The 24,720-nt window shown below is 47.3% G+C and overlaps 1 protein-coding gene across 6 annotated transcripts in view; it reads right to left on the bottom strand.

Moving 5' to 3' along the window:
* LOC119950713 (protein polyglycylase TTLL10-like) overlaps positions 1-24,720 on the bottom strand; it is a 178,161-nt gene that overhangs the window by 39,794 nt on the left and 113,647 nt on the right. For all 6 annotated transcript variants that reach the window (XM_038773382.1, XM_038773385.1, XM_038773387.1 and 3 more), the window contains 3 exons: positions 9,770-9,855; positions 3,366-3,537; positions 311-482 (listed from right to left, as the gene is read on the bottom strand). In XM_038773382.1, coding sequence (XP_038629310.1) covers positions 311-482; positions 3,366-3,537; positions 9,770-9,855 — 430 coding nt within the window. The remainder of the gene's footprint in view (positions 1-310; positions 483-3,365; positions 3,538-9,769; positions 9,856-24,720) is intronic.

Here is a 24,720-nt window from a genome sequence, read left to right on the forward strand (position 1 = left end):
ACGGGGAGAATGTGCAAACTCCACACGGACATTGGCCCAGAGCCGGGATCGAACCTGGGACCTTGGCGCCGTGAGGCAGCAGTGCTAACCACTAGGCCACCGTGCTGGTGATATTAATCGTGACTCAACTATTTTGAAATAAACATAATGAAAGCTCTTCCCAGAAGTAGTGCTTACTAAAGACGTTATCAATTCAAAAGCGTGGGTTGAAATTGGACGTGGGCATGGAGTGGACGTGCCATGACTACGCAATGGACGGAATGGATGGAGGGCGACCAATGTACTGGGATTCAGGCCCCATTCAACCTACCTGATTGGTAAGGTGATCGGTCAGATCATCAGAATTTGGATTGTATTCATTGCAGGTCAGTTTGGCATAACCATGGCAGAAGAAAGTCACATAGGGCAAGGTGCAGCCGATCAGAAAGTAGGAGCGGACATCAAACTTTCTACCTTCTAGGAGCAAGGGCTTGGCAACATACCTGTTTGAGTAAAAGATACAGGCATTTTGGTACATTTCAACAGACAGACATTTCACTCACACTCTCTCTCTAAAGAGGCATCAGTCATTATTCTATAACTCCACTTTGAGATTTGGTTCCCTCTGTGGCATTTTTCACAAAGTTACATGTGTTAACTGGGGGCGGTTGGGCTGATGTGGTGGGTGTCTTCCTTCATATTTTCCTAGTTTTTCTTCACACATTTGCTCTGCAGTTTTCATCATTTCTCTTGATGCTCCGGTCAGAACGTCACAAGTAATGGGGGAAAAAATTCTTTCCTCTATTGTTTCATTTATTGGCCGAAAACATCCGTCCGCGTTCGCGGCGGGGATTTTCCGGTGCCGTTGGATTTTTGGCTGGAACGCCAAATTTTCCGTTCTCACTCGCAAGGGGTCCCGCCACGCACATGATCGGAGAATCCCACCCGGTCTCTTCTTGGGGAGACTATCAGGGTGATGGTCTCATTGTTAAAAAACAGAGACTCTTTCTACTCTTTTCATCCAACGACCACCTAGAACCAGGGAGGTTTTACAGCAGCAGTGAAGGCCATTCCGCCCATCATGCCTTATGGTAGCTCGTTGCAGGGCAGCACTGAGGCACAGTGGGTTAGCATTGCTGCCTCATGGCGCCGAGGTCCCAGGTTCGATCCCGGCTCTGGGTCACTGTCCATGTGGAGTTTGCACGTTCTCCCCGTGTTTGCGTGGGTTTCGCCCCCACAACCCAGAGACGTGCAGAGTAGGGGGATTGGCAATACTAAATTGACCCTTAATTGGAAAAAAAGAATTGTACACTCTAAATTTATTTTTTAAAATGGCCGTACAGGCTGCGCACGACGGGTGAATCGCGCGACGGGTGAATCACGCGAAAGCCTCAAATCGAGCTTCGTACCGGCCGCTAAACCTCCCGTGTGGCACCTGGCTCCTGGCGCCCTCACTGAGCACCATCAGATAATGATATTTAAATGAGACATTAGGCTCATTTAAATATCCCAACACCGTATTCACCCGGCGCCCAGGAGTCGATGCCGTGCCTGCGAGGTCTCAGCCAGGTGCCGTTTAGTACCAGTTTCCACAATCGTGGGCCAGGCGTGGTGGAACCCAGGAACATTGGCAGTGCCACCTGGGCACTGCCAGGGTGCCAATATGGCAGTACCGAAGTGCCCGGGGGACAGGTTGGCACTGCCAAGGGGCAGTGCCTGGGGACAAGCCCATGAAAGGGGTTGAGGGGAAGGTTTGAGGGGGCCACAGAAAGTTGGTGGGGTGAAGGTTGGGGGGGGGGGGGGGTTCTGAATGCGGCATGCCCTGAAAGGGGGGGGGGGGGTGCAGAGATCAGGCCAGCCTTTCAAAATGGTGTCCTGATCTGTGAGGAATCGGCCCTGCTGGCGAGCTCAGCTCCCAGCTCCGGAAATCATTCAAAGTGTGGCTTCGACGGGAGAAATTCTCCGAGGCCCAAAAAAACGGCAAAATGCCGTTGATTAGCAGTGTCAATATCGGCATTGACACCGTCACCAAACACCCCGCCAAGCATGCCCAAAACCGTACTTTTGCCAGGCCCCCTATGTCCAAACTTAGGCTCAAAGCCTAGTTTATAGGAGAGAAATGTGAAAGCACTAAGGTAGCTTGTGCTCACTACTTTGATGCACATTTGAACACCAATTACTTATTTAATTATGGAATGGGCCCACACCCAAATCAAATAGTGCTGCTTATTGACAAGAAGAACTTGCATAATTCATTAAATGCAACGTCTTCCGTATAATGTAATCAGGAGGAGGACATGACACACAATAGGCTCAACCCGTGTACAAAACAGGCGCGGCAAGAAAGGTGTGTTCCCTTCAGTTAGGTCCATTGCTGTATCTCCTAGCAACTGATTGTGTAACAAGACCACAACAATGCAGAAACTAAGGAAGTTACCGAGACTTATTGGAGCCTTCCTGAAATCTTCTTAAAGTGGTACTGCAACGTTTATCAGTGATTGTATTGCCGTAATTACTACAGAACTGATTATTGTCCAGCTATACATACTCTCCTGTGAGCAGGTTCTGGTGGATGGAAAGAGAACAAGAGGAGGGTGACGCACAATTGACACTGCACCTTCGAAATTCCTTTCAGGGATGTCTGACACTTGTGTATACCTATCTGGGCCGGGTCTGAAGAAGCTTGTCCTTAAAGCCCTTTTACCACTGATGCATGACATTCCATTTTCATACCAAATAAAGACTTAGTTCTATCATTATCCATGCACCACTCTCATCCCAAAAGATAAGGAGGTCCTGTCGCACAGTGGTAGCGCCCCCTACCTCTGGACCAGGAACTCCAGATTCAAGTCCAATGCCAGCACTTGCTTATCACAGAAGGAGTGTTCATCACAGGGTTCAACTCCCAGGCTGAGTGAGCTATCATAGCCTGGGAGTGAGACAGAAACACACACTCTTACCCTATTACACTCCAATACTTATCTCTATTTATTATTCAGTGTTTTTTGGTGCTCAGCAAGTTGTTTCTTTTCACACACATATTTAATGTTGTGCCAAATTTTATCTTTCAGGAATTTGCTCACCAGCCCCTTGAGAGAGAGGACAATATTGAAATGTGACCCCCCCCCCCCCCGACAAGTGAAAAGGCCGGACAAGTCTGCTTGAGGATATTAGAGAACCAGATGGTTTTTTTCTAATGACAATCAACAATGGTTGCATGGTCACCATTACTGAAACTATCTTAGATTTTATTAATTGAATTTAAATTCCATCAGTTGCCATGGTGGGATTTGAAGCCACCCCCCCCCCCCCCCCCCCAACAGAGTCTCGGCCTCTGGATTACTAGTCCCGTGGTATTACCACCACGCCACCGTATCCCAAGTCACCTTTGCACTATTCTGTTGAGAGGAGATTTGTAGAAACGCATTCTGTAATAGGGATTTTCCGCCACACTTTCCAGCTTTTCACAGAAGGCCATCATATCTTCAAGAGTCCTCAGGAGGAAGATTCCTCTGCCCTGGCTTGAATCAGCAGGTTTAGATATCCAGGTCTGGCCTTCTACATTAAAGAGAGAGGAATAGAAAATAAACACTAGCATGAAGAAATGCTCACTGACTGTGCATATCAACAAGCGGTTAAATACACCCATCCTGTTCTGGTCAGCTCTTTCCAGTATTTTATTTTCTTTACTCCGCTCTGGGATGACAGTGTTGTTGGTAAGGCCGGCATTTCTCGCCCATCCTAGTTTTCCTTGAACTATGTGGCTTGCTACGCCATTGAAGAGAGAGCGGATAAGAGTCAACAACGTTATTGAGAGTCTGGGGTCATATGTAAGCCAGACAAATAAGGATAGCAGACTTCCCTAAAGGTCACGAGTGAACCAGACAGGTCTTCACAATAAATAGTGAGAGTTTCATGGGTAACCATTAGTGAAACCAGCTCTCTGTTCCAGATTTAGTGATTGAATTTTAATTCTACCAGTTGCCGTGGTGGGATTTGAACCTATGTCCCCATAGCATTATCCTGGACCTCTGAACTACTGACCTCAGTCACAGTACATTTATTCCCCAGGAATGTCACTCAGAGTTGTCCAGGGGCAAACGTACTTTACATCTCCATCTGGATTAGTCCAGTTTGCTACCATTTCATAGAATTTTTCATAGAATTTGCAAAGATGTTGATGGCTTGGGGTGATTGGAGGTGTCGTCATGCAAAAGCTGATCACGACACCTGAAGCAGTCATTTTCCTCGGCTGATCCGGGGGGGGGGGGGGGGGGGGGTATGAGGGTGAGGATACGTGGCTGACAGTGAAAAAGGTACCATACCTAATCACTACTCAGCTGTACGGTGCCTTAAGGAATTGTATTCCGACATGACTCAGCAAATCCAGCAGCGGAAAAACATTCTGAAGCTTCTGGGAAAACAATGGATCTACCTTGCAATCGTGATCCATATGGGTTAGCACAACATCAGGTGATGCATTTACCTCAGTGGCCGGTTGGAAGTCAGGGGTGGCCCTCGGGAAAGCTATGATGTTCAGAGCAACAGCACTCCTGGCACCACGTCAAACAATTTTTTAAATGTATTTTATTCCAAACTTATACAAAAGGTTACAAAACATAAACAATTCGGGGAGCGAACTCCCACCACACAACGAGACAGTTTGTACAGATTTTTTTCCTTTTTCACCGCCCGCCTCCGCAACTTTGGCCTTCCTCCCCTCCATCAGCTCCGGCTTCTCCGATATCCCAAATACCGCCACCAAAGGGTCGTGGTCCAACCCCTCCCCCCACTATCCTCGTTAGCGCTGCAAACTCTCCCGCCCAGAATCTCTCCAACTTCTCGCAACCCCAGAACATATGTGTGTGATTCGCTGGTCCCCGCCCAGACTTTTCACACTCGTCTGCCACTCCCTGGAAGCTCCCACTCATTATTGCCCGAATCATATTCATCCTATGTAGCACCTTGAACTGTATCAGGCTCATCCTTGCGCATGAGGAGCTCACATTTACCCTTTATAGCGCTTCACTCCACACTCCCCAGTTTATTTCCCATCCCAGCTCCCCCTCCCACTTCTCCTTAATCATCACCACCCACTCACCTCCCTGCTCTCCCAGCCACCCGTATATGTCTCCGATCCTGCCCTCCCCTTCCACGTCCGGAAGCAGCAGTCATTCCAGCAGGGTGTACCTCAGCAACCTGGGGAAGTCTTTCCAAATCTTCCGCGTGAAGTCCCTTACCTGCAGTTATCAAAACTCACTTTGTCTTGGGAGCTCCACCCTCTCCTTCAGTTCCTCTATTCTGGCAAACTCCTCTTCCAGGTACAAATCCCTCACCTTAACCAGCCCCACTTCTCTCCACTTCCTATACATACCGTCTATCTCCTTCTTTGGTTTTAACGTGATTGTTGCCTGCGTTATCGTCTCCGGCAACCCTCCCTTCTCCAACGCTTCATTAAATGCCTCCAAAGAGATGTGGTGCCAGGTCAGTTGCAAACACATTGTAACTTTCCACCGGGTAACCATTGGGCCCCGGGGCCTTCCCTAACTTCATACCCCTGATACTGTCCAATACCTCCCTCAGCTCCAGGGGCTCCTCTAGCGCCTGCCTCTTCTCTTCCTCCAGTTGTGGAAACTCCGGTTCATCTAAAAACCGGTCCATGACCCCCTCTTCCCCGGGTCTGCCCTATAAAGCTCCTTATAATCCTAAACTCCTCGTTTATCTTCCCCCGCTCTGACACCACATAGAATAAAAGAATTTACAGTGCAGAAGGAGGCCATTTGGCCCATCGAGTCTGCACCAGCCCTTGGAAAGAGCACCCTACCTAAGCCCACACCTCCACCCTATCCCCATAACCCACTTAATTTGTTTGGACGCTAAGGGGCAATTTATCATGGCCAACCCTCCTAACCTGCACATCTTTGGACTGTGGGAAGAAACCGGAGCACCCGGAGGAAACCCACGCAGATATGGGGAGAACGTGCAGACTCCGCACAGACAGTCACCCAAGGCGGGAATCGAACCAGGGACCCTGGAACTATGAAGCAACTGTGCTAACCACTGTGCTGCCGTGCTGCCCTCCCCTACCCACATCCCCTACCCCTGTCCGTGTCTTCAATATTTCCCTGGACATGGCCTGCCTCTGAAGCTGATTCTCTCACATTCGACTCCCTTCTCTCCGTATTCGTACTGCACCCTCTTGCCATATGCAGCTGTCCTACTGCCCTCCCCATCATCAACTTATCGAAGTTCCACTGTAATTTGTTCCTCCTTGCCAATCCCTGCATGGTGGGCACCCTTGAGTACTCCCTATCTACCTCGACTATCTCCTTCATTATCCATTCATATTCCTCCCTCCTTTCCCTATCGAGATGTGACCGAGATAATCTTCCCCCGGACCACCGCTTTTAGTGCTTCCCAAACTGTGGCCGCCGACACCTCCCCATTTTGGTTTAATTCTACCTCATCTCTAATCACAGCCTGCACTTGATCACAAAACCCTCTACCTGCCAACAACCCCGAATTGAGCTTTCACCCCGGCCTCTGCTCCCGTCCCGATCTAAGCCAAATATCCAGAAAATGGGGCGTATGGTCCGAGATTACTACCCCCGCATACTCTTCCACCTCCACCCCAACCAAAACCTCCTGGCACACCACGAAATAGTTGATTCTTGAATACACCCTATAAACATATGAGAAAAAGGAATATTCCCTTCCGCCGGGTTATTGAAGCGCCATGGGTCCACCATATCTATCTTTTCCATAAACTCACCCAGCTCCCTTGCCATTCGTATTCTGCAAACTGACCTGGGGCTCAACCGGTCTACCCTCGGCTCTGGGACACAATTAAAATCTCCTCCCACGATCAACTGGTGGATGGCCGAATGCGCGATCACTGCCAGCAAACCCCTCATAAAACCCACATCATCCCAATTCGGTGCATACACATTCACCAACACCACCGGGGTCCCCTCTAATACCCCAGTCACCATCACATATCTCCCACCCGGGTCCCTCACTTCCTTCAAGCTCACAAACCCCGTTTTCTTGCTCATCAAAATGGCCACCCACCCGCAACTTTGAATCAAGCCCCGAGAAGAAAACCTGCCCCACCCATCCCTTTCTTAACCTAACCTGCTCCTTCACACAGAGGTGTGTCTCCTGCAGAAAGACCACCTCCGCTTTTAAACACCTCAGGTGAGCAAAGACTAGAGATCTTTTCACCAGTCCATTGAGCCCTCGGACATTCCATGTTATCAGCTTCACCGGGGGGGGGGATTGCGTCTCCATTCCCCTCTACCGTCCGCTATCCTCCCCTTTCAGCTCTACCCCAGTTAATTTCACCCTGTACTTGGTCCATCCAAGATGGCCCCTTTTTCTGCCTCTCACCATGTTTCTTCTCCAACCTCGCCGCATCGCAGCCCCCTCCACATCGGAGGAAAGGAAAAAAAAACTCCCTCCAACCCCCACTCTCCATTGTTCCAGGGTCCAGCACCTCCGTCTCCCAGTTATTCTGTTCTCCCCAGTTTGAGCTCCTTGATAAAGTCATTGGCCACTTCTGAGATCTCAAAATAATATTCCCGACCTTGATACGTCACCCAGAGCATGGCCGGGTAGAGCACTCTAACCTTTTATTTTGTTTTTTTTATAAAGTTAGAGTACCCAATTATTTTTTCCAATTAAGGGGTAATTTAGCGTGGCCAATCCGCCTACCCTGCACATCTTTTGGGTTGTGGGGGCGAAACCCACGCAAACACGGGGAGAATGTGCAAACTCCACATGGACAGTGACCCAGGGCTGGAATTCGAACCTGGGTCCTCAGTGCCAAAGGCAGCAGTGCTAACCACTGAGCCACCATGCTGCCCCCCAGAGCACTGATCTGATCTGCCACCGATATAACACTACCTCGGCCCTGTTGAACCCTGCACATCGTTTTACCAGCTCAGCTCCAATGTCCTGGTATATTTGGACCTTGTTTCCCTCCCATTCACAATTCCGCTTCTCCCTGGCAGAATCTTCTCTTTCTCCACAAACCTGTGGAGTATCACGATCACCGCCCACGGCAGCTCCCCCTCGCTAGGCCTCCACCTCAGGGGCCTTATCCAGCACCCCCTCCGCCACCAGCCCCGCCGGCGTGACCACTTTCTGGGGAGGCCGATGAATAATGGGAGGCCACTGGATACGGAAATGGGCTTACGTGGTGATAATTGGTTTCTTGCCACACTACGGCGAGATCCCGATTTCGCCTACGGGAGCCGGCCAGTTGCATCGCAAACTGTTTTGCCCCCCGGCGCGGTTCTTGTTTTTGGCCTCTCCCACTATTCTCCAGCCTCGTTTCGCTTGAGTGAGAATGTAACGAGGCCGGAGAATCGCGCCCCAGATATGTGCAATCATCTGTGGCCACCCTGATAATCCAGTCACCTTCTTCTCTTACTGACCTTCAGCTCACAGAGTATTGCTGTTACACTGCACTTTGTCCCCACATTGAGGCTTGGTGTTATTGCTCACTGTCACGTTTCTTTACATACTCCAGATCTATATTCTGAAACCTTCTACTGACTTTTCAAAACTTCACCTTACATCCATTTGTGGTGAACGTATTATAGTAACCATTCACCACTGTACTACATTGTATCACGCTGTTGCCGATGTGCGCTCCACCTATGGACCATTGTACTGTACTACAGTGATTGTATCATGTTGGTGCCCTTGTGGGCTCCGCCCCCTTGAGGGGAGGTATAAAGAGCAGCTGCCCTGTAGGCGGCTCTCATAGCAGAGCAGTCACAGGCAGGCACTGTTCTAGTTGATTAAAGCCTCTGTTCACTTCTATTCTCTGTCTCGAGTGAATTGATGGTCGCATCATTAACCTCCCAGGAACTTTCTAAAACCTTCAAATACCAGAGAACAAGATCAGAACAGTAAACAGCATTTCAGAGGGACTAACTAACCAGAGGAAACTAGTTTTCTTTTGTATAATTCAATCACATGAACATGTTCCAGAAATTGTAAAAGTCAAAATTTAACGCTCCCTGAAAAAAAAAAGCTTTTGCACCTGTGCTTACAGCATGTGGGAACTTAGTACAATTCCAAGTCATAATGCTAACTTTGGCTCAAGCTCTCAATCCACCCTAGGAATTTATTTGACATCTTATGTCCCTCCAAGTCCCACGGTCATTCGACCCAAAGAAGAAAAGTTCTCCTCTGCCAAGTCGATACCACCTGCTGCCTCTCGGTGCACTTTGATGGCTGGTTGCAGTACAACTGGCCCTCAATACTTTATATTCCACAAAGGGTATGTCAGACGGAGGTCACTAGAGGTGGCTGGGGATGGGGCGGTGAGGGGGGGGGGGGGGGGGGAGGGGGAAGGGGGGTGGAGGGAAGGAGGGAGGGTGGGGGGGTGGTAGGGAGAGGGGGGAGCTGAAAGGTGAATAGGAAAAGAGTCGATTGTGAACTATATCTGCCCGCCCACTGGGCCAACCCTTGTTAAATTGGGGGAAAGGCTTTGTCTCTGTTGATTGAGATTACGCGTCGCCTGGAGAAGCCAGGATATTGGTCCAGCAACTGCATATCCGGCCGCAGTGGAAGAACTTCAAACCGTCCAATCCAAGTGGCATTCAGACAAGCTGAGGGAGACAGTCCAGCCAGGTGCTAAATGACAGAATTAATCAATGCAATGAAATCTGACGTATCGCTAAACAGTTGCAGGAATCTGGGCCTGGGAAAGCCATGGAATAAAAAGCACTATTGGGAGAAAGAAGGAAGGACTTTTTAAAATGAGAGAGGAGCTTACCTTGGAAGGCTCGACAGAAAGCATAGCGTTCACTTTTAAGATCCATACGGTACGTTTCAGGATAAAATTCTTCCAGTGTCATGAACCTTGAAAATATTCAGTAAAATATATGAAGGAAAAATCATTAACTGATGATTTAACTGACAATGTTGTCGTTTACTTTGCATTTCATTGCAGTGCCATGGGTAGAAACCCTCTCTCTGTTGTATGTGAGAGACAGGTGTACCAAACAAACATACAAATTAGCAGCAGCAGTCAGCCACTCGGCCCCTCTAATCTGTTCCGCTATTCAATAAGTTCATGGCTGATCTGATTGTAACCTCAAATCCACAGTCCTACCTAACCCCGATAACCTTTCACCCCCTTGTTATTCAAGAATCTATCGAGTTCTGCCTTATAAATATTCAAGGCTTCTGCTTCCACTGACGTTTGAGCAAGACAGTTCCAGAAACTCACTGCCCTCTGAGAGAAAAATCATTCTCATCTCTGTTTTAAATGAGTGACCCTTTATTTTTAAACTGAGACCCTAGTTCTAGATTCTCCTACTAGAGGAAACACCCTCCCCACACCCACCCTGACAATACTCCTCAGGGTCCTCTGTGTTTCAATCAAGTCCCCTTTCTAAATTCCAGTGGATACTAGCCTAGCCTGTTCAACCTCTTCTCAAACCACAGTCTGCCTATTTGAGGAATCAGTCTCGTAAACCTTCTCTGATCTGCTTCCAATACTTTTACATCCTTTCTTAAATAGGGAGACCAATACTGCACACAGTACTCTCGTTGAGATCTTGCCAATGCCCTGCATAACTCAAGCGTAACCTCCCTACTATTGTATTCGATTCCCCTCCCAATAAATGATAACATTTTACTAGCTTTCCGAGTTACTTGCAGCATTCTAGCCTTTTACGAGTCATGCACTCGGACACCCAGATTCTCTACATCTAAGAGCTCTACAATCTCTCACCGTTTAGATAATATGCTGCTTTCTTATCCTTCCTGCCAAAATGGACAATTTCACATTTCCCCACATTAAGCTCCATTTGCCAGATCTTTGCTCACTCACTTCACCTGTCTATATCCCTTTGTAGCCTATTAATGTGCTCTTCCAAACTTACTTACCCACCTATCTTCGTATCATCAGCAAATTTAGAAACCTTCGGCCCCTTCATCCAAGTCACTTATATAAATTGTAAAAGGTTTAGTCCCCAGCACTGATCCCAGTGGCACACCATTCACTACATTATGCTATCAGAAAAATTACCCTTTTACACCTACTTTCTGCATCCTGTGAACTAGCCAATCTTTTATCCATGCCAATATGTTACCCCTTACACCGTGAGCTTTTATTTTCCGCAATAACCAATAACAGTGCATCCACAGATTCCTCTTGATCTACCGCACATGTTATTTATTCAAAGAATTCCAATAAATTAGCTCAATCTGATTTCCCTTTCACAAAACCCTGCTGACTCTGCCTGATTTTTTTTTCTGAGTGCCCTACTATAGCTTCCAACATTTTCCCTATGACAGACTTTCAGCTAAATGGCCTGTAGTTTCCTACTTTCTGTCTCCCTCCTTTTCTTGAATAAAGGAGTTACATTCGCTATTTTCCATTCAAATGGAACCTTTTCCAAATTTAGGGCGTTTTGGAAACTTCAAACCATCACACCAACTATCTCCAGACCACTTCAAGACCCGAGAATGAAATCCATCAGGTCCAGGAGTCTGCCAGCCCACAGACCCAACAATTTGCTCAATGCCAATTCCCTGATGAATGTCATTTTCTGGAGTTCCTCCCTCGCTTCCTGATTTACTGCTATTTCTGGATGTTACTTGTATCCTCTTATAGTGAAGTCTGTTGCAAATGACCTGTTCAATTCATCTGCCAGCTCCTTATTTTTCATGATTAATTACCCAGACTCACTTTCTGAAGGACCAACACTCACTTTGTTAACTCTTTTCCTTTTATTTATTTATTTATTTATTAAATTTAGGGTACCCAATTCATTTTTTCCAATTAAGGGGCAATTTAGCATGGCTAATCTACCTAACCTGCACATCTTTGGGTTGTGGGGAGTGAAACCCAAGCAAACACGGGGAGAATGTGCAAACTCCACACGGACAGTGACCCAGAGCTGGGATCGAACCTGGGACCTCGGCGCCGTGAGACAGCTGTGCTACCCACTGCGCCACCGTGCTTGCCCTAACTCTTTTCCTTTTTAAAACATCTCCAGAAACTTTTACTATCTGTCTTTATATTTCTAGCTAGCTTTCCGTCATACTATAATTTTTCCCTCCTAATTAGTCTTATAGTTATTCTTTGCTGCTTTTTTATTTTCCCATCTATCTACTAACCTACTACCGATCCTGTGCAATTGTATGCTTTTTCATTAAATTTGATACTACCTTTTACTTTCTTAGTTAACCGCGGATGGTGGGCCCGCCCCTTGGAATTTTTTTCTCTCTTTGGAATGTATCTATTCTATTTATTCTGAAGTATCCTCTTAAATATCTGCCGCTGCATCTCTATTGACTATCCCTTAGCCTAATTTGGCAGTTCACTTTAGCTAGTTCTTCTTTCATGCCCACATAATTGCCCTGATTTAAGTTTAAAATACTAGCCTTAGATCCACTCTTCTCTCCGTCAAATTTAATGTAAAATTAAATTAATTATGATCACTGCTATCCAGGGCACCGTCACTATGAAAGTCATTAATTAATCATATAGTTTGCACATTATCAGGTCGAATATAGCCTACTCTCCCTGGCTGGCTCTAGAACGTGCTGTTCTGAGAAACTCCTGAAAACATTCTATGAACTCCTCATTTAAGTCAACTTCTCCCATCTGATTTTTCCAGTCGATGAAGACCCCCCCCTCCCCAGACCCCCCCCCCCCCCCCCCCCCCCCCCCCATGCTTATGTTGTTTGGTTCATTGTATTGAAACCTTTGAAAAAAAGGAAGCCAATTTTGGACCTTGGAATAGGAAGCAGATTCAACAGTAACTTTCAAAATTAGATCTATACTTAAAATGTTCAAAGAACAGGAGAATAGGGATAATTAGTCAGATCTTTTAATGTGTTAGTACAGGTATATTGGATCAAGAAATCTTCTTCTCTGTCATTTGATTCTAAGAGGTGTATGGAATTTAAGAGCTTCAGGTAAGTGAAGGTATGGCAACTGCTCGGTCCAAGATCGCAAGAAACTGCAGACTGTGGTGAACTCAGCCCAACACATCACACAAGCTTGCCACCCTCACATTGATTCTGTCTACATCTCCCTGCCTCAGGAAGGCAGACAGCATTGTCAGAGACTCCACCCACCCAGGCTTTGCCTTCCAGACCCTTTCATCAGGCAGAAGTCTAAAGACCTGCACATCCAGACATAGGAACAGCTTCTTCCCCACAGCTACAAGACTCCTCAACGACTCTCCCTCGGACTGATCTGTTCCCTGTAAGAACACTATTCACAATTCCCTATGCTGCTCTTGCTCATGTATTTGCTTTGTTTGGCCCCTTGTTCCACATTGTAACCAATCACTGTTTGTCGATGTACCATTTGTCAATGTACTCTGTCGATTATTCTTTTTTTTGTCTACTATGTACGTACTGTGTACGTTCCCTTGGCCGCAGAAAAATACTTTTCACTGTACTCCGGTACATGTGACAATAAATCAAATCAAATAAGTGACCTGACTTTGTTATTGGTCTTTATCACAGAGTTCTCTCTTCCTCAAAAATGCATACAGATCTTGCAATTGGATAGTTTGGGCAGCATGGTAGCATGGTGGTTAGCATAAATGCTTCACAGCTCCAGGGTCCCAGGTTCGATTCCTGGCTGGGTCACTGTCTGTGCGGAGTCTGCACATCCTCCCTGTGTGTGCGTGGGTTTCCTCCGGGTGCTCCGGTTTCCTCCCACAGTCCAAAGATGTGCGGGTTAGGTGGATTGGCCATGCTAAATTGCCCGTAGTGTCCTAAAAAGTAAGGTTAAGGGGGGGGTTGTTGGGTTACGGGTATAGGGTGGATACGTGGGTTTGAGTAGGGTGATCATTGCTCGGCACAACATTGAGGGCCGAAGGGCCTGTTCTGTACTGTTCTAAGTTTAGTAGATACATTAGATAATTATTATTTTTTTCCAGCCAGTGGTAGCCAAGATCAATTTTAGTTCTGTCCCATCTAAGATTGAGAACTGTCGTGATCATTTTCATAGACTAACCTACATCTCCATGACAGGGTGTAGTGACGCATATATATCTGATGGGAATTCACAAAGCTAAGCACACACAATTAAGTGGCATTTACAATTTTACATAAGTTCTCCTGTCATTCCCAGAACTTCGATGTTGTCACCTTCAGACACAGGTTGCAGCGGCTGACTGGGGACTGATGCTTCAAAAACAGTTCTTCAGATCTAGGCAAAACAGCAGCTGAGCCCAGGTTGGAATAGACAGGCTAGGGCACAAAACACCGGCACATGCTGATTCACTATTCATTTGGCCAGAGGCAAAAAGCGCAGCAATAGGAAAACTGGAGCATTTAGCAACCCACTCAAGGCAACAGTGGGATGCAGAACTCAATAGGTAGCAGTCTCACACAGAATGGAAACATTAAAAAACGAGTGCCCCCATTTTACAGCTCACATCAACCCACCTATTTGTTATCCAAGGCCAGCTGGGATGTTACAATACCAAGATGATACATACACAGAATCCCGACAGTGCAGAAGGAGATCATTCGGCCCATTGAGTCTGCACTCACCCTCTGAAATAGTACTCCACAATCCCTATAACCCCTTAGCCTAACCTACATATCCCTGGCCTCTAAGGGGCAATTTAGCGTGGCCAATCCACCTAACCCGCACATCTTTGGACTGTGGAAGGAAATCGGAGCACCCGGAGGAAACCCACGCGGATACAGGGAGAACGTGCAAACTCCGCACAGTCACCCAAAGCCATAATTGAACCCGGGTCCCTGGCGCTGTGAGGCAGCAGTGCTAACCACTGTGCCCCCGTGCCGCCCTTGACTTCACAAATCTACACCTGTGGAAGCATCTGCTGTTGTCAATCTAAACATCAAAGGGAAAGACTGTATCCTCAAATAGTTAAAGGTGCCCAGTTAGCAATGCGCTTGACATAGAATGGGTTTCTGCCCTTGAGGGAGTACAACCTTGCTTAGTTAGGGGGATAAGAGGGCTCTAAGTCTTACATTTATGAAGAGAGAATACACAAATTAGGGCTGTATGCCATAGAGTCGTATAGTCATACAGCACAGAAACAGGCCCTTCGGCCCACCATGTCTATGTTGACCATCAAATACTAATCTAAAATAATCCCATTTAGAACAAAGAACAAAGAACAATACAGCACAGGAACAGGCCCTTTGGCACTCCAAGCCTGCGCCGACCATGGTACCTGCCTAAACTATAACCGTCAGCACTTACGGAGTCTGCATCCTTCCATTCCCACCCTATTCATATATTTGTCTAGATGCCCCTTAAATGTCACTATCATACCTGCTCCACCCATCCCCCCCCCCCCCCCCCCCCCCCCCCCCCCCCAGGCAGCGCGTTTCATTTATTTACCACCATCTGTGTAAAAAACCTTCCTCACACATCTGTTCTAAACTTTTCCCCACGCACTTTAAACCTATGTCCCCTAGTACGTGACTTTCCTACCCTAGGAAAGAGCATCTGACTATCCACTCTGTCCATGCCACTCACAATCTTGTAGACCTCCATCAGGTCGCCTCTCAATCTCTGTCGTTCCAGTGAGGGCAGACCGAGTTTATCTAACCTCTCCTTATAACTAATGCCCTCCATACCAGGCAACAGCCTGGTAAACCGCTTCTGGACCCTCTCCAAACCATCCACATCCTCCTGGTAGTGTGCCGAACAGAATTGTACACAATATTCCAAATGAGGCTGAACTAAGGTTCTGTACAGCTACAACATGACTTTCAAATTTTTATATTCAATGCCTCAACCACCACTTGGTCCATAGCCTACTTTGCCGTGATTTAAGTGCTCGCCAAGATGCTTCTTAAATGTTGCGAGACTATTTGTTTCTACAACCCTTTCAGGCACCGTGTTCCATATTTCCACCACCCTCTGGGTGATAAGGTGTCTCCTGGGATCCCCTCTAAACCACTCCTCATCGTAAACCTATGCCCTCTGGTCTTAGACACCTCTGCATGGATAAAAGATTCTTACAATCTATCCTATCTATATCTCTCAAAATTTTGTGTACCTCTCTCAGATCCCCCTCCTCGGCCTCCCCTGCTTCTAGAATAACAAAGCCAGCCTATCCAGTCTCTCCTCATGGCTGGAACTTTCCACCCCGGGCAACATCCTGGTGAACCTCCTCTGTAGCCTCTCCGGTGCAAAATCACATCGTTCCGATGGTGTGTCGACCAGAAACGCACAGAATATTCCATCTGTGGCCTAACCAATGTTTAATAACAATCAAAAACTATGGAACCTAAACAGCTTAAACTTTAGACCCTAGCTTTGTGAAGTCAAGAGTGAAGTCGGAAACACACTCATATATGCAGGGGATGGTCAAAGTATCATACCCTTGCAGTTGATGCTGGATGAATTGTTGGCTCCAACTCTGAGATTGATAGATTTCTGTTAACCTTAGGCATTAAGAGGTATGGAGCACAAGTAGGAAGTATTCAATGGTGGGAAGAGGCTTGAAGGTCTACTGGCCTACTGATTTTAGTATATTCCTGTATAATGGGCCTTGGCATACGGAATACTGTTTGGGGGATTCAGTGTGTTGTAAAATTAGCCCTCGTTGTATGTATGCTTCTTATATGCTCAGAATGATCTGTAAAGTGAGGCACTGTGGGATTACGCCTTCAGGAGATGAAAGAAAATTAAAATGGAATATTTTTGAACTACCACATTGTCTTGTTCTCTGGAGGAATGAAATCAGAACTTAATGATTTTAATTTTTTTAAAGCTAAAAGATCATTAAAAGATTCCTGCAGATCATTATAAGTTCTGATTCAAGAAAAGCTTGGCGTTGAGAGATACCAACGGTCATTAGGGTCGTTTTGCCTTGTTTTAAGCTACTTTTTCATATTTTGATTTGATCTATTCAAATTATTTATCAGGCACAGAATTGTCCAGCACCGAATCTTAGCTGAAACAGGTATGTAAATGTGGGATCCATCATACAGATGCCTGTCCATTCTGTGAATGTACAAAGCAAAGGGCACCCTGAATGGGCACTCTGCACCCCCCCCAACCCCCCCCCAACCCCCCACCCCCCCAACCCCCCCCCCCCCCCCCCCCCAGTTCAATGTGTTGCCCTTGCAGTGCCAAGTCTGAGTGAGAAAGTTGTCCCTGTTGTTTCCCATCTTGACCTATAGAGGGAGACTTACCACCAGCACAGCTGCCTCCTGATATTCAAATATGTAGTCAAAAGTTGATTTTAATTCCTTTGTATTCTTTCTTTTTGGGCATTTAAAAAAAAATTCTGATTGTAAAGCGTTGTGAGGGAGTTGAACATTATAAGTTCAATGCTATAAAATCAGCTCTCACACATATGGAGGGTGACATTGACTTTGGCATCTCATCAGTCCAAAGATGTGCAGGTTAGGTGGATTGGCCATGATAAATTGCCCTTAGTGTCCAAAATTGCCCTTAGTGTTGAGTGGGGTTACTGGGTTATGGGGATAGGGTGGAGGTGTTGACCTTGGGTAGGGTGCTCTTTCCAAGAGCTGGTGCAGACTCGATGGGCCGAATGGCCTCCTTCTGCACTGTAAATTCTATGAATCTATCTATCTTCTGATTACCATTTCTGTTATGAAAATAGGGAGAGATGTATAATAGTCAGCTGATATAATATCGGGCATTCCCACCAAGGCCCAACGTCAAAATTACCCCCATTGTTTCAGGAGGAATTCAGACCTGTCCTTTTGATGTTGTCTGTATTCAAGTTGGTGAATACTGCATTTTCCATCAGGTGTTTCTTCACCTTGGTGATTATTTTAGAAATCTGCTCTGCGGCTACAGAACTGATCAATTCAGCAGAGCACTGAAGAAAATCTACCGGCAGATTCAACTAAGCTCAAGAAGCTGGACAACACGGCAGCACGGTAGCATTGTGGATAGCACAATTGCTTCCCAGCTCCAGAGCCCCAGGTTCGATTCCCAGCTTGGGTCACTGTCTGTGCGGAGTCTGCGCGTTCTCCCCGTGTGTGCGTGTCCTCCGGGGGCTCCGGTTTCCTCCCACAGTCCAAAGATGTGCAGGTTAGGTGGATTGGCCATGATAAATTGCCCCTTAGTGTCCAAAATTGTCCTTAGTGTTGGGTGGGGTTACTGGGTTATGGGGGTAGGGTGGAGGTGTTGACCTTGGGTAGGGTGCTCTTTCCAAGAGCCGGTGCAGACTCGATGGGATGAATGGCCTCTTTCTGCACTGTAAATTCTATGATAACACCCAGGCTGAGCAATTCGCTCAGTGAGTACCCCTGCCACTTGACTCAACATCGAGCCTCTTCACCATGAACTCGCTTAGGGTTGCCACAGGTACAATCTAAAGGATGCACCGCAGCAGCTTGCCACAGTTGGACCATAAGACATAGGAGCAGAAGTAGGCCTTCTGGCCCATCGAGTCTGTTCCGCCATTCAATTAGGTCATGATTGATCTGATGTGATAATTCTCAACTCCACTTTTCCGCCTTACCCCCCATAACACTTAATTCCCTCACTGAGTAAAAATCTGCCGAGCTCAGCCTTGACCATACGTAACGACCCAGCCTCTACAGCCCCCTGCACAGATTCACTACCCTCTGAGGGAAAAGTAATTCCTCCTCATCTCTATCTCAAATAGGTGACCCCTTACTCTGAGATCATGCCCTCTGGTCCTAGGCTCTCCCACAAGAGGAAACAACCTCTCAGCATCGACCCTGTCAAGCCCCCTGAGAATTCTATATGTCCTAATAAGGTCACCTCTCATTATTCTGAGCTCCAGTGAGTACAGACCCAACGTGCTCAACCTCCCCTCATGGGAAAATCCCTCCATACCCGGCATCAACCCAGTGAACCTTCTCTGGACTGCCTCCAACACCACAATATCGTCCCTTAGATAAGGGGAACAAACCTGTTCACAGTATTCCCGGTTACTTCAACAGCACCTGACCTCTGCTGTGCCAAAAGCACCAATGCTGGGAAAGACCACTGCTTTCTGCTGACTTGTCATTCTCATTTGAACATACAGCGCCGTCCTTAATCCTTTACCTCATACCAGTGTGGATGCACCAATTGCAGAAGGACTCCAGCAATTCAAGAAAGGCAGCCCACGGTTACCTTCTTGGGGCAAGGAATGATGGGTAATAAATGTGACCCTTACTATTGTCCTCCTGATCCCAGGAACAAACGGCATTTCCCAGATTGTGTTGATACAAGTTTGAAACAGCTTAACATTCATTCAAACAGTAAAACATGACCCAATGATTTGAATTGCTGATGGAGGACCGTTGTCGAAGAGTAAATTCCTTCACTTCCCCAGGAAGTGGGGAAAAGCAGAAATAATACAAGATAGCGTTTCAATGGAAAACAGGAACCATGTCTCATGCAGGTGATCATCACAGTGAAAATGGTGATTGCACCAGTTCCACTGAGTTGTACTTTTACCAATTTGCAGTTTATTATCACCTCGTGACTGTTTTTTGTTCTGAATAGAGTCACAGAGTCGTTACAGCGCAGGAGAGTATTTGCCCCATCATACCTGCACTAGTTCTTCAAACGAGCATCATGAATTAGTTCCATTCTCCCACCTTTGCCCCAAATCACTGCACCTCACTTCTATTCATGTGACAATCTCCTTCTTCTTCCGTGATCACTCGCTAATGAGTATGATTGTCCACCCAAGAAACTCTGTGTCACCGGTCATGAGATCTCTGTGGGTCCTTGCGTGGCTGATGCATCTGAGTCTAGAGCTGCCTCTCCGACCGCACACTCGTAGGTGTTTCCAGGAGATGGAATTGGGCCTTGGGCTCTGGATCATCGGTATTCCTTTCTCAGGCTCCTTTTCCAAGCCTCCTCTTGCCCTCGAGTGTCCTCGAAGAATTTTGCCTCTCCAAATCAGCCCTTTTGCCTCACAGCACCAGGGAGTGCGTGGGTTCCCTCCGGATGCTCCGGTTTCCTCCCACAGTCCAAAGATGTGCAGGTTAGGTGCAATGGCCTTGCTAAATTGCCCCTTAATATCCAAAGGTGTGCGGACTAGGTAGATTGGCCATGACAATGTACGGGGAATAGGGAGGGGGAGTGGGCCTAGGTAGAGTGCTCTTTTGGAGGGTCAGTGTAGACTTGATGGGTCAAATGGCCTCCTCTTCACTGTAGGGATTCCATGCAATTTCTCTGGACAGCTGGCCTTTGACATGGTCTTCCAGACTACTTCCTGATTGACTGAGTCAAAAGCCTTGGTCAGATGGATGAAGGCCACGTGGAGTGGTTGATGTTGCTCCTGGCATTTCTCTTGGAGTTGTTGAGTGGTGAAAATCATGGGCGCGATTCTCCCAGACAGGGCGAAATCGTAAGGCTGGCGTCAAACCCGCCCGGTTTTGACGCCAGCCTCCCCCTCCCCGACCGGGAACCGATTCTGGTCCCCGGTCGGGGCTAGTATGCCGCGGCTGTGAACTCCGGCATCGCGGGCTTAACGAAATTCGTTAAGCCCGCTTGCCAGAGTTTGCGCCGGCTGACACGTCACATGACGTCAGCCGCGGATTGGAAGACTCCAACCCGCGCATGCGCAGATGACGTCATCGCGCATTTGCGTGAAACCCGCGCATGCGCGGGCCGGGATGCCCCTCAGCCGCCCCGCGAAGTGATACAGCGGGGCGGCGGAAGGACAAAGAGTGCGCGGGAATCGGACCCGCTGCCCGCGATCGGTGTCCATCGGTGTCAGACTAGCGTGGCCGTAAAAATTTACGAACCCCGCTATTCTCCGCACCGTCGTGAGTGCGGAGAATTGTGCCCCATGTCTATTGTTCCGCACCTTGGTCGGATGCCACACCAGCTTTCCGGAAAGATTTCTTCAGAGACTGGGAGAAGGCAGCTCGCAAAGATTCGGGGATACTCTGCCCGGTGATGGTGAGTCGGGAGATTCCTCGGTAGTCCTCACAGTTTGCTTTGTCTCCTTTCTTCATCTAATGCCCTCCTGAAAGCTTTGACTGAAGCTGCCTCCAGCAAACCTCCAGGCGGTGCATTCCATCCCCAGACCACTCAGTACAAGGCCTTTTTTGCTTCGCACAGATCTCGTTCAAGATCGAGTTTATTCTTAAGGTTAGGAAGAGAAAAACTTCTGTTTAGTCTCAAATAAATGTATTTTTATTCAGGGAAGAGGAAAGTAGCCAATTTACTTTGTTCTGTCTCACGATTTGCAACCACTCTTCTCTCACTTAGCTCCCTACCTGTGCTCAGATGGTAGTACTTCGCTGCTCTGGCAAAAGGTTGTGGCTTTAAGATACACTCTAGAACCTTGAGCACAATATCTGGGAAGAGAGCCCAGGGCAGGACTGACAGTGCACTGCACTATCAAAGGTGCAGACTTTCCGATGGGATATTAAATTGAGGCCCTGTCGGCCTTCTCAAGTTGCTATGAAAGATCCTTCCAACTTCAAAGAAGAAAAGGAGAGTTCTCTGTGCTATCCTCCCTAAACATTGCAGCTGCATTCCTGAAAAGTGCAATACTAAGTGAACCAGCTTTTCCCATTGTAACCACGTAAAAGCTGTAGTTGAGTTCTGTAGAACATTTCTCATAGAGAAAAAAAATCAAAGCATTACGCCCATGAATTAACCACCTTTTAATACAAACTAAAAGTAAATATATAAAAGAAATAAGATAACTCCTTCCACTTACTTCCTACTCACTGCCTCTCTCACTGATTGCCTTTTGTAGGCCACAAACGGGTCCGAACCGAGATGGTCAAAAGAAAACTTAGTTTATTGATTAGCAATTATATTTACAATATACATGAGATCCTGCTCTGTTGGTTCCATACTTGGCCAACTTTACACAGATCTCAATCATGAATGTTCTCGGGCTCCCCGCCCCCTTAGCAGTGGAGCTCGTATTCGGCGAGACTCATGAAGAGGCTGATTGCTCCAACCCTGTAGGTCTTGTGCGGGGTACAGCATCCCTCCCAAAGACTGTTCTGCTGACTGTGGAGTAGGAGGGCACCAGACTCTCTTCACCCTTGGCTGTGCTTCCTGCACTTGCTGGGCTGGATCTGGCTGTGTGTATGTGGACAGTGAATGCTGCTTCCATTCGGAATGTCATAGTGGATGCACTGTCTGAAGCTGCTGCTCTGCTTCCTCCCCATCAGAGGATTCCGATGCTTGGGGTTCCATTTCAGAATCCATATCTATGATTTCTCTCATTTTGGTGTCTTGATCTGGTTGGGGTAATGTTCTAGACTCTTCGGGCATCGGATTTGTTTGGATTGGAACTTTCCTTCCCCGAGGAAGTTTGCATAGAATTGGTCGTCTGGACTGGATGCGATCAGAGAACATAGAACATAGAACAGTACAGCACAGTACAGGCCCTTCAGCCCATGATGTTGTGCCAACCATTTATCCTAATCTAAGATCAACCTGACCTACACCCCTTCAATTTACTGCTGTCCATGTGCCTGTCTAAGAGTCGCTTAAATGACTCTGACTCCACCACCTCTGCTGGCAGTGCATTCCACACACCCACCACTCTCTGTGTAAAGAACGTACCTCTGACATCTCCCCTATACCTTCCTCCAATCACCTCAAAATTATGTCCCCCTCATGACAGCCATTTCCACCCTGGGGAAAAGTCTCTGGCTATCCACTCTATCCATGCCTCTCATTACCTTGTACACCTCTATCAAGTCACCTCTCTGCCTTCTTCGCTCCAGTGAGAAAAGCCCCAGCTCCCTCAACCTTTCTTCATAAGACATGCTGGTTTAGCTCACTCGGCTAAATCGCTGGCTTTTAAAGCAGACCAAGCAGGCCAGCAGCACGGTTCGAATCCCGTACCAGCCTCCCCGGGCAGGCGCTGGAATGTGGCGACTAGGGGCTTTTCACAGTAACTTCATTGAAGCCTACTCGTGACAATAAGCAATTTTCATTTTTTTTCATTTTCATGCCCTCCAGTCCAGGCAGCATCCTGGTAAATCTCCTCTGTACCCTCTCCATAGCATCCACATCCTTCCTATAATGAGGCGACCAGAACTGGACACAATATTCCAAGTATGGTCTAACTAGGGTTTTATAAAGCTGCAGAAAAACGTTGCGGCTCTTAAACTCAATCCCCCTGTTAATGAAAGCCAACACACCATACGCCTGCTTAACAACCCTATCAACCTGGGTGGCAACTTTGAGGGATCTATGTACGTGGACCCCAAGACCCCTCTGATCCTCCACACTTCCAAGAATCCTGCCTTTAACCCTGTATTCAGCATTGAAATTCGACCTTCCAAAATGAATCACTTCACACTTATCAAGGTTGAATTCCATCTGCCACTTCTCAGCCCAGCTCTGCATCCTGTCAATGTCCTGCTGTAACCTGCAACAACCCGCAACACAATCTACAACTCCCCCAATCTTTGTGTCATCGGCAAACTTACTAACCCACCCTTCCACTTCCTCATCCAAGTCATTTATAAAAACTGCAAAGAGCAGAGGTCCCAGAACAGATCCCTGCGGGACACCACTGGTCACCGACCTCCAGGTGGAATACCTTCCATCCACTACAACTCGCTGTCTTCTTTCGGCCAGCCAATTCTGTATCCAGACAGCCAAATTTCCCTGTATCCCATGCCCCCTAACTTTCTGAATGAGCCTACCATGCGGAACCTTATCAAATGCCTTACTGAAATCCATATACACCACATCCACTGCCCGACCTTCATCAATGTGTCTCGTCACATACTCAAAGAATTCAATAAGGCTTGTGAGGCATGACCAGCCCTTCACAAAGCCACGCTGACTATCTTTAATCAAACTATGTTTTTCTAAATAATCATAAATCCTATCTCTCAGAATCCTTTCTAATATTTTGCTCACCACAGAGCTCACCTCATTCCCAGGGATTTCCCTATTCCCTTTCTTGAACAGGGGAACAACATTCGCCTCCCTCCAATCATCCGATACTACGACAGTGTAGAGTGAGTACATAAAGATCATCGCCAACGGTGCAGCAATCTCCTCCCTCGCTTCCCGTAGTAACCTTGGGTATATCCCGTCAGGCCCAGGGGACTTATCTATCCTGATGCTTTTCAAAATTTCCAGCACATCCTCCTTCTTAATATCAACCTGTTCGAGCCTATTAACCTGGTTCACACTGTTCTCCTGACAACAAGGTCCCTCTCTCTAGTGAATACTGAAGCAAAGCATTCATTTAGGGCCTCCCCCACCTGCTCAGACTCGGGGCACAAGTTCCCTCCACTATCCCCGATTAGCCCTACTCTCACTCTGATGATCCTCTTATTTCTCACATAAGTGGAGAACGCCTTGGGGTTTTCCCTAATCCTTCCCGCCAGGGCTTTTTCATGCCACCTTCTAGCTCTCCTCAGTCCATTTTTGAGTTCCATCCTGGCTACCTGGTGACCCTCTAGAGCCGAGTCAGATCCTTGCTTCCTCAACCTTATGTAAGCTTCCTTCATCCTCTTGACCAGAAGCTCCACTTCTCTTGTCATCCAAGACTGCTTCACCTTACCATTCCTTCCTCATCTCAGTGGGACAGAACTATTCAGCACTCGCAGCAAGTGCTCCTTAAACAACCCCCAAATTACAGTTGTGCATTTCCCCAAGAACAATTGTTTCCACTTTATGCCCCTCAGCTCCTGTCTAATAGCAGTATAATTTCCTCTCCCCCAATTAAATACCTTCCCATACTGTCTGTTCCTATCCCTCTCCATGACTATGGTAAAGGTCAAGGAGTTGTGGTCACTGTCACCGAAATGCTGTCCCACCGA

This window comes from Scyliorhinus canicula, chromosome 16 (assembly GCF_902713615.1).
Source record: "Scyliorhinus canicula chromosome 16, sScyCan1.1, whole genome shotgun sequence".
NCBI lineage: Eukaryota > Metazoa > Chordata > Chondrichthyes > Carcharhiniformes > Scyliorhinidae > Scyliorhinus > Scyliorhinus canicula.